Below are 11059 nucleotides of genomic sequence, written 5' to 3'. Positions count from 1 at the left end.
GGGGTGGGGCAGCAGCAGCAGTGAGAAGGGGCGGGCAGGGGCTGTGTGTGCAGGGCCTGGACTGGTGCCCAGGACCAGGGCAGCAGGAGCACGGGGCCTGAGGCCAGGGCTGGCAGGAGTGCAGGGCCTGGACAAGTGTGAATCAGTGCTCACAGACACATGTGCAGTGTCCCCTGCCCCAGGCCATTGGCTTGAAGTTGCAGCAAAGTAGGTTTAGATTGGATATCAGGAAACCTTCTGCACTGTCAGAAAAGTGAGACAGCGGTACAGACCGAGGGAAGTTGTGGAATCTCCATCCTTGGAGGTGTCCAAGAGGAGGGTGGACAAGCATTGTTCAGAGATAATGTAGGCATAGCTATGCCTGTTATACTATGGGTATTTTCCAAGCTTATGAACTTTGCTGGTGCCTGCACAGGGCCTGGAAGGAATTTTTCCCCTCTCTTGCTGCTACATGTGTCTGGGTTTGCTTTTTTTTAAAACCTTCCTCAGAGGTATTGGGTGTTGGTTGCAGCCAAGGCTGGGGATTTTAATTGGGGTGTGCCATTGCTCCTGCTGGGACTTAAATACAGAGGTTCCTGGCCTTGCCCTTCCCCAACCCCGGTCAGACCAATCGCCATATTTGGGGTCAGGAAGGAATTTTAACCCATGGTCAGCCTGGTGTACATTGTGGAGGTTTTTGCTCTCCTCTGTAGCACCTCTCCCTCTACTCTTTTCCTGGGATCTCTTGAGCATATTTTAAACAACATGTGCATCAGCAGGATGTTGGATATCATGGTCCCTCTGCTTTACCTGTGGCAGATTCGAGTGTTATTTCTTGTGTTGTGCCAGGGTGGACTGTGCAGTTTTGCTACAAGGTTAGACAATGGATTTGTATGGGATGTTTTGGGGAGGGATGATCCTGCCTAAGTTTAGGGAATTGGACTAGGTGACCTTTCAAAAATCCCTCCCAGTCCTACTTTTATATAGTTCTGTGTTTCTCTATGCAACATTTCAGTGCATAAAAACTACAAAAGGGCTCTCTTACTAAAAAGCTGACCCATAATCAGGGGACCTGTGGGATATAGAATTATCTCTGGTGGAGGAACAAAGAGGCAACTTGAATACTATCCCTTGATAATTCAGAGTCTCCTTTTGGACATATTGTAAGGAATTACCTCCGGGAATGCCATTTTTGATAACTGAAACGATGTAACCTAATCAGCCTAGAACCTTCTCTGCTTATTAGTATTAGTTGCCTTGGAGACTCCAGGTCAGAGTATTTTTTGAGCCCCTGGAGATGGTAAACCTGCTGGAACATAACAGTTTAAGAACCTTAAATGATTGTTTTGGGGTTGATATACATCAGCTGTGTGCCAAGCATTGATTTTAAAAGCACCAAGTATACCGTAAGACTCCACTGTATGGAAACCATCACAGTAATGCCTATTCTGGTTGGTAGCGCTTTACACCTCTATTGCACGCAGGTGACCAAGGAGATCGGCCATGCTTTCTCCACAGCTTGTTTGTTGGGACTACCAACAATATTGCCCGTTCGTGCCAGCCATAGTGCTGGTTTCCATAGCATAGATTCTCAGTACCATGGCAAGGAAATTTGGCACCCAGGGCAAAGCCCAAAGTGTCAGCCTGCCCTCGCCCCGCACGCACATCTGGGGGGCACCCCCGACCCCATGCTTGCCCAGGAGTGCACAAAGCGGCAGGAGCTGCCCTCCCCCTGTCCCCATGCCCACCAAATGATCTTCTTGTGGCTCTGCCTCATGCCCTGCCCTGGCTAGGCAGTGCCCTTTGGCGCCCCTTCACTTCAGCACCCAGGGCGGTCACCCCACTTGCCCCCCTTGCTATGGCACTGTCTGTTGGGAGTGAGAAAAAGACTACTAAGCTATTTTCACATCATCCACGCAGCAGCAATAACACAATAACAAACACCGGTATAGTGGAACCAAAAGAGACCTCCTAGTTTTATGTGACTGCACAGTCTTTGGCTATTTAAAAAAAAAAAAACCAACAACCAAAAAACAACAAAAAAGCCCGCAGTTACTAGTGTACAGATGGAGTGAGTATTTAGCTTGGCAAGAACAGCCCACATATATTAAAACCTGGCTTGTGCTCCTGATGATGGCCTGGAAACATGCAGGGAATAAGATCTGAGTGAGCTGTGTGACAAATGCTAAGGAGAGGGAATAACGGGGCGAAAGTCTCCTGCTGCTCTGGTGGTGGGCAGTGGGAGCGAGAGAGTTCATGTGTAGTGTCACCATTAGCACCAGTAAGTGTCACCCAGAAACAAGATGTGGGCTTTCCATTCACCTTGTATCCTTTGTGTCTCGGAGTGAAGGGACGCTGGTCAGCGAATCCCAAGCGGGCAGTGGATTGAGGATTTTGCAAGCTGCTCTTCCATTCCTGAACCTCTGAAAACCACCCTGAAGTTCTCCAAAGGATGCCAGCCCAGCAAGCTAGGAGAAGGGAGTGGAGGAGCGTGCTTTTTTTGATGAGCCCTGCTGAATTATTTTCTGTGACAGTACAGAGCAGGGTGGGATAGGATGCCAAGTAGTAGTAGCAGTTTCCTCATGTACATGAAAGCATCTCGTTGGGAACAGTCCAGTAGACATCCTCTGGGCAAGTCTCATAGCTTTGTGTGACTGGTTGTAATGACCATGGGCTTGGACAGATGAACACATGCTCCAGTATAATTTATGTTTGTTTTTTCTGTTACACCAGAATCACGAATAGGCAAACCACAGTGTGGTACCCTAGGGTAGATGCACACACTGGACAGTTATTACTGTATCATTATGGATCAGGTGATACTTGTTTGCTTAGCAAAGGGCTGCCCTGGGCATTTCGAGTGGATACTGAACCTGGTGCAACTTACAGAGAATTGAGCAAAGTTACCCGGGTTAGGGATTTGCACTGTTGGTATCCTGCCTTTTGGACCAGTGTGAGGCAGTTGCACAGGCATAAATGTGTCACCTGCCCAGGCCCTCAGAACAAAATAGCTCATGCAGCCAGTTCTGGGTAATGTAGGGGTGCAGCGCACTGAAAGCAAAAGACACTGCAGTTGCACAGCAGTTCATCAGCGGAGTCCCTTTGCCGTTACCAAACTAACATTCACCGAAGAATGCAAATCCAGCCAACACTGTGCAGACACAAAGGCCCAGCACCCGAGAGGAAGCACCCAGCTGAAACTCTGCATTTTATATTTCTCCTCCTGTATGCTCAAAGGAGATAACTGAGCAGAGACAGAGCCCACGGGCTGCTATGATGGTTGCATGGCAACCAAGTCCAGGAAGTACCGTGCCGTAGCTCTACTCAGCGAGCTGCTCCCATTCCAGAGCTCATCGGACAGAAAGGTAGGCAACTGCTTTGACTCTCTTTAACCGTTCCCTTTAGGGGCAATTTAGCTCAAGGATTTGGAAAAGGGTTTAAATAAAATTAAGGCAAATGAGTCCATTCAGGAATAATAGAGAGAAGGGCTGCTAGGCAGCTGTGAAAAGAGGGATCAAAGCACCTATTCAGTTCCATTTGTTCAGAGGCATAACACATCCATCTACTTCCTGCAGAGGTTGTTTTGGCCCAATCTCCCGCCACCACGCACAGGAACAGATGTGGGGAAGAGACATGTCTTCTGCTGCAGTATAGAAACAAGGTTCAGGAGTCTGTTTTCAGGTCTGAGCTTTTTCCTCTGACCCTACATGATCTTTCCATTTCATTTATTTTACCTGCTCTGTGCCAATTTTCCCTACTTGTGAACTGGAGTTCCAACTCCTGCCTTTGCTCCGGGTTTAACATGGCTTTCGTGACACTTCACTGATGAATGCTTGGGGAGTATTTTGCTCTTCTCAGGAAAAAGGTGCTATATAATTTACTTTTTAAAAAAAGCATCATTTACCAAAATGTTATGGCATCCACCCATCCATCTACTGCTCCGAGTCCTCTTTAAAACACCATCTGGCTGAAAACAAACAAAAAAAAGCAGTGCTGAGCTTCTGTGAGAATGTGTGCCTCACCTCCCTCTGGCTCAAAGCAGATTCTTTCCATTTAGGAAATACCGGGATTTTTTAAAGTTTCATTTAGAAAAAACTTCAGGGTGCTTCCTAGATCTGAACTGGGTCCTGTTCCATCACTGATGAAATGCTGATGTTTTGGTCATGGAGTTTATATGCGACCTATTGCTGTTTGTCTTTCAAACCTGAAGTAGTGTCTTTCATGTCATTCTTTTTAAATACAAGAAGGTCCTTTTACAGCTATGTTTCTAATCTAAAACAATGGGCCAAGGTCACGGAACAAAGTTCAGCAATAATGTAGATATAATGATTATACAAGTACTTTTCAGTGGTTAGATACAGTTCCGGCATCTGATATTGAAGCAGTTTTAGATTTTAGTCTGTGGTTTTAATTTGTTTTTTCTTCCTTTCCTAGGGCTGAAGTGAAAAAACAGAAGGAGAAAAGCTCTGTTCTTTTTTGCATTCCTTATAAAACCAAACATGGCATCTTCCATGAGGAGCTTGATCTCAAACCATAGCCGATATGTTGAATCTTTCCGTCTGTTCCTTGAGAATTCAACAGAGCATGAGTGCATGCTGGAATTCATTGAGAAGAAGCTGCCAGACATAATATCAAGGTAACAAAGTCAGACATTTTATCAAAAGGACAAACCCTTGATACAGTTCTGCACAAGTGATAAATGTATGCTCCTGACTGCATGAGTCAGGGCTTGAAAGGACTGCCTGAGAGTTATAGATTGCTTCCCCCCCTTCTGTAGATCTTTGATAGTGCCTTAGTTAGAGATTTAATTTACACATTCCTCTGAAAGGCCTCTGTTTGTGGCTGAGTCTGTCTATTGGGATATAGATAAGATTTAATTGTTTCTTTGTCTGCAAATATTGCTTAGGTAGAATAAAAACTAACGTGAAAAATAAATTTGGGGGGAAAGCAGAGGATTTTAACATGTACATTAATTCAGGATTTCTTAAATAAGCTTTTCGGGTAATAGTTGGATTCTCTCTAGCTTTCAGATAATACAGTTAGTAGCCTAGTAAGTTTATAGGTTTGCATATTTCTCTTTACATATGTATTAAATTGTCTTTTGTAGACTGGAGCAGGATTTGGGCATTAAAAGGTGAAATCCTAGCTCTAAGGAAGGCAGTGGGAGCTTTCAGACTTTGGAGAGTGGGCATTCTGGTTATGATGTCAGTTTTCTGTTCAGCTACTGTCTTGTTCCTGGGCCTTGATCTTAGTGGTGTAGCAATGTGGCCAGGCAGCGTCACAGCGCTTCTAACTTCTCACTGTGCCCTCCTGCCCCCCTCTCCCCATCCCAAGTCAGTGCCCAGGGCACTTGTCTTGGTCGTCGCACTCTAGTTATAGCACTACTTGGTCCAGTTAGTGAATGTCTCGGTGGCTTGTTTCCCACATAGATAAAAAGCACACAGAAAAGTGCAAGAAGGTTATTAAGCAAAAGTAGTATATGATATACGTACAATGCAGAGTGGATTGAAGTTTTTATGTTGGAATTTTCCACTGGAAAGTTCTCAACAGGACCACATGGATTGCATTAAAACATCCAACAGAAACCGGGTGTGCTGGTTCCTGACCGTCTCTTTTTCCTGGCTCTGCAGCTCCTGGACCTGTGGGTTACCCAGATCCCTGGCTGTCCACCTGGCAGGAAGTCTGTCTTTGTTTGCCGGCTCCCTGAGCTTGCCGGCTTGCCAGTTGGCCAGCTCCCTGCTTCTCTGGGCAGTTTGCCAACTGAGAAGCCAGGGAGCCGTTATGCCCAGATAACCCACCAGCCCACCAGATGGGCTGCTGGGAAGGTGGCAGGCCTGAGCAGCAAGGACATTTTCAGTGTTTCTGAAACTTTTCTTTTTAATTTCTGGCTCATGAACAACATTGAGTCTTTTCACTTTTTATACCGATTTAGGACAAGTTTCTAATGAAGAAAAAAAAAATCAGAGGACAGAAAATTTCCTGCCCAGCTGTAATACAAAATATTCTTGCTCAGAAATCATCCCCTTAGAAAGGCTTATGTTTCAGAATGTCTTTTATTTGTGCATTTTCTCTCTTAAATTCATCAGGTGACTGTTATGGACATATACAGCGTGCTTAATGAATTCAGAACTCCCCACTGATTCCCACTACTTATCCGTCTTGTAGGAAGCCTTGTGATATAGCTCTGATCCCCAGCAAAAACTTATGCTATGAAAATGACAGTCCGCTCATGTCTTATTAAGATTTCTTTGGATTTCCAAAATAAACTGCAGCATGTTGACTACTGTAACATGAAATACCACCCTAAATATATAAGGTGACAACTACACATGTCAGGGTAAATGAATAGAGCCATTCAGTGAAGGAGCATCCATGATAGTTTGACTATGTTTGTTTGTCTCTTGTTCTCTGCTGCCCAATGCTATCCTCCCTGCTTTCCCTCCCTCCTGACCATCTTCTTTCAAATCAAATCATTCTTCTACTTGACGTCGCTGTCATTCTCCTCTCACACCGCTCTACCCATGCACTAATCCTTAACCATGGGTTCTTCCTCCGTGTCCCCTTTCCTACACCCCTTGTCTCTTCTATTTATGTCATTCCTGATTCTTAACTTCAAAACCCTCCTATGCTCCCCTGACAATCTTTCCTTTGTCTAGAAACATATCCGCTTTGTTTTGTCTTGAAAGATCTTTGGCTTCAACCTAATTCCATACTCTGCCGTGTTCCTCTTCCCATTTGTTTCCAGGGTCCTAGATTGTGCAACTGAGTCCTGCTCTGTAGGCTTGGCTGCCTCTCCTTCTGAGCTGGCTTTGGTCCTGCTAACTCTGTCAGAATCGCTTTGAACAGAAAGTGAAATCAGAGTTTGATATTGATTTCAATGGAGAAATGATCTTATCCATGAGCACCAAGATAACTGAGGCTGCTGACAGATGTTCAGTTGAAGGTGCAATGGGATCTGATCCTAACAATTGTGCTTCTTACCAGGCATGGCAGGAGGCACAATTGTGGATCAGATCCCAGTCACGCCCTATTGCAGAGGGAGCCCAGATTCACAATCTCTGGCTCCCTCTGGGCTGACAAGGAGCAAGTTCAGCTGATGTTTGCAGCCATGGGAGGTCAGGAGAATGGAGGCCCTTCCTGAACCAGGGCCCGCGATGTGCTGTCACAGCTGGCAGCACTGATCAACTGACTGGTGCTCCCAAGTCTGCAAGCACTGATAAGTTTGTCAGTGCTGGCCCCACGATCAATTTAGGTGCAATGGGAACTAGTCAAACAGTTATTACACACATTTTGTGTACTAGTTTGGTGGCTTATTCCCTGTTTTATCTCACCATTAATTGCATGAATGCGTGGCTGGATTACTAGTTAAGATGTGATTAATTGGTTAATCATGTCTGAAGTGTAATGTTGGCCAGGGGCCTGAAGGGGTACTTTCCTTACTGTAGGCATTTCTGCTCCTTTTGCCAAAGATTATCATTCTTTGTCCTGCCTTCTCTCTTGGCACTTGCATTCTTACTGATCAGTGGAATCAACTCTGGATTTACGCTGGTGTAAATACAGGCTTGTATATATGCTTCCCCAAACAAGCTGTATAAAACAGTAAAGCAATCTCTGTCCTGGACAGCTTATAAACCAAAGCCATGACCAGGTGCAATCAAGTACAGTACAAACACCTGTGTACACAGATACATATTAGAAATATATTTACATTTGCATAGGTTTGTGGAAATAGGTTTTCCTCTGAGCAGGGAAGTGAAAAAAGTATACGCAGGTTTCTGTTTTTATTCCGTTATAATATGGGTGTAATACTCAGGTACAGTCTGAGTGATGACTGATTCAAAATTAAGCAAGAATTTTAATTTGCCCATGTCTGCCTGTACATGTATGGTGCTGTACTAACATAAGCAGATATACATACAGGTACACACACATGCACACACACATTTATATGGTGGGTTTTTTTCCTATATGTTTTAATATGAAGTCATTACTTGTTGCTTTGAAGTAGCTAACACAATTCTGTATGTTGAATATCTATCCTGAAATATGTAAACTCATTTTTGTTTTCAGCATTGGCAATGGAAAGTCTGCAATCAATATTCTCAGTGTAGGTGGTGGGGCAGGTACGGTAAGATCTGAAATATAACTATATATTTTTTTCCTTCAACAAGTAGTGGGTTGCAAAACACAGAGGAGAATTTGCAGTTTGGTAGAGCAGGGAACATTTGACAATCCTTGAACAATAAGTTCAAATCCCAACTTAGTTCTGTAGTAAAAATGGGCCTTCTGAGACTTACTATCTTTCTACATGCCAAAACCATCCCAGAAATGGCACTCTGTATTCAGAATATATCTGTGGGCTTAGCAATGCCTCCTAACATGGTTATTAGAAATGTCATGATAAAATGCTGTATTTCAGATGGCTGATTGGCGAGCAGTCTATTTCATTTTTGCTGATTAGAGGCCTGTTCCTGTTAACCAGTGCTTCCTTTGCTGGCTTGAGAACGTGGGAAATACGTTAGAGGCGCTGCAACGTGGGAAATACCTTGTTCCCTCCTGCTCTTAGCTGCTGTAGAATCCTTCTGTGCAAGGGCTTTCTGCTTGTGTGGGAACAGAGGAAAGCTTTGGTGCCTGAATTTATGTTTGGGAGTTCTCACCGTAAACTATATGGGAATTAGGGGTTTGGCTCTGTGGGTGCTGTGCACATTACCCTTGTATTGACTCTGAGGTTGTTGTTTATGTTAGCTGAGAAGGAAAGGAGAAAAGGAAACACATGGCAGAAAAGGAGGAGAAAAGAAAACAAGTAGCTAACTCTGCATTGTCTCCACAACCATATCTTGTCCCTTGCAGTGTACAACATGAAATTAATTGTTCTCAGTGCTTCTATGTACCTACGGGGAAAGGATGAGGAATTTCCTCTCATCCTGCGCCGTATGTGTGCTCCTTACATGAAATCTCTTCCTGAATTCCCTGTGCAGACTCTGCCCTCAGTGAACAGGGGACCTGTGGGCAGGTGGCTCAAGTTAGCCAATCATGTTTCTACTGCAAAAGCAATTAATGTGCATATCTTGACTTCCCTTGATCTCAAGCTTCCCTCTAAATTTCTCTGTAAGTCATTCTGCCTTGAATTTCTCTCTTTTATGGTATTGTTATACGTTTCCTATACATTAGATAATTAAGTGTCAAGAATTAACATAGGCAGACAGGGTTCTTTGGGTAGATTTGATATCTTTTATTATTAGATCAATTGATTAGTTAGAAAAAATGTTCTTTGCAAACTTTTGGGCACAAACACTCTTCTTTGGGCATAGGAAGAGTCTTAGAGAAAGTCTCCCTATGCCTGAAGAAGGTTGTTTGTGCCCAAAAGCTTGCAAAGAACAATTTTTCCAACTACTGAGTTGGGCTTATAAAAGATATCACATCTGCCCGAAGAACCTTGTCTGCCTATATGCTTAGATCAGTACATATATTCCTCTTAGCATGTCTCACTACTGTTATCATTGCATCAGATCCACTGAAAATAGCAATACATGGCAAGGCAGGGTATGAAAAGTGTTGGTAGTTATCATATTTGTACTGTGTTGCTCAGACTTTCTTGTAACAAATCTAATTTATCCTGGAAGCAACACTTCCAGGAAAGCCTGGAGATAGGTGGATTGATACATGTTACCAATGAGACTGTAGTGGTTTTTCTACATGAAATTATATTTCCCTACATTTTTGCATAAGTATCCCCTAAATTGAAACACGTGCCCCCTAATTCTAGCATGCCCATTACAGTCAATTAAGTAGCTCATAATTTAGTTTAAATGCTCTAGTCATCTCATCTCTGGAGATTAATCTTAAGCATTTACATTCTTCCCTTATAAGGAAAAATAACCACATAAATGCCAAGGTGTTGGTTATAAAGCAGACAGTGTGACAGAGTAGGAACATTTATTTCCAAACAAGAGAGGCCATATTACTGCCAAAATTTTGACTGTAATAGGACCATTTTGCTCTGTTAGTGGGGCACTTAATTCTCTAATCAAAGAGACTTCAGCTTAGTGCGATAGACACTGAGTTGATAAAGTAGCAATTGTTCATTTTGCTACAACATAAAAACCTGGATTCTCACTGGCTGGGAGTATGGACTCAAATCACATGCTGCAGTCAATCGGCTTGTGTCTTATTCATACAAATGTACGCTACAAGAAGCTGCTTTCTGAGCTGGTGCAGTCTGCCCTGTCTCACTGAGTGTCCGTCAGTAAATAAGGAAAGTTCTGCCATTCATTATTTTAGTGGGCTGACATCATTTTCATTTAGAGCTAGGCTGTAACATTTACCCTCAGGCCTATACCGAAACTACTGTGAAGCTGTAATGTCTCCTGTCAGAGGGAAGGATTGTGTTTCCCTTGGCACCCTCCCTTCTCTGGCTGTCTGACATGCAGAGTGTGACTGCCCTCAGAAAGCTGCTTGCACCCTTCATCCCATGTACCCCCACTCTAAAGCTAGGGACAATTTTGCTGTTTAGGGTGCCTACAGATGTTTAGGCAGCCTGTCGGGGAGGCGCTCTAACTCATGGCGCTTTACACAGAAGCCCCCAGCTGGGCTGCTGGGGGGGAGCTGGGGCAGGTCCATGAGGTGGGAGGGGCTCCATTCCCCCAATCCCCCACCTGAGCCTCTTGATAGAGGCAGCACGCAGTTGTCAGCTCGGCTTTGCCACAGCCAGAGCTGGGGCAGGGGGCAGGGAAGGGGGGAAGGGAGCCACCTCTCCTTGTGGGCCCAGGCTGGCTCCTTCCAAAATGCTAGTAGGGGTACCTTCCCCTACCTCCCCCCCCACACCCTATCCCTTCCCCTCTGCACAGGGAGAAGACTCTTATTTCCCTGTGACAACTCTGGGCGTGAGGCTGGGCTGGTGCTGACCCAGCTTTGCAAAGGTGCACGGGATGCAGATTGAATTGCCTGCAGTTAACCCCTGCAGGGAACCCAAACAGAAGTTTCCAAGGTACTGTACCCTCGAGTGCCATCAGCTAATAGCTGACATAATAAGGGTTAATTTTTCACATGATTGGCCATTTTAAAAACACTCTGTAGCCAT

At 44.5% G+C, this 11059-nt stretch overlaps 1 protein-coding gene across 3 annotated transcripts in view; it reads left to right on the top strand.

The window, feature by feature from the left end:
- Positions 1 to 11059, top strand: part of LOC109301351 (histamine N-methyltransferase-like) — a 35663-nt gene that overhangs the window by 8594 nt on the left and 16010 nt on the right. For 2 of the 3 annotated variants that reach the window (XM_019522471.1, XM_019522469.1), the window contains exons 3-4: positions 4414 to 4615; positions 8050 to 8102. In XM_019522471.1, the coding sequence (XP_019378016.1) occupies positions 4479 to 4615; positions 8050 to 8102 (190 nt within the window). In that variant the 5' untranslated portion in view covers positions 4414 to 4478. Of the gene's footprint in view, positions 1 to 3556; positions 3661 to 4413; positions 4616 to 8049; positions 8103 to 11059 lie in introns of those variants that run through there. The other variant, XM_019522470.1, reaches the window with a different exon arrangement.

The sequence above is a fragment of the Gavialis gangeticus genome, unplaced genomic scaffold, assembly GCF_001723915.1.
Source record: "Gavialis gangeticus isolate Ggan-Ray unplaced genomic scaffold, GavGan_comp1, whole genome shotgun sequence".
NCBI classification, from domain to species: Eukaryota; Metazoa; Chordata; order Crocodylia; family Gavialidae; genus Gavialis; species Gavialis gangeticus.
This window is presented reverse-complemented; position numbering and strand designations above follow the sequence as displayed.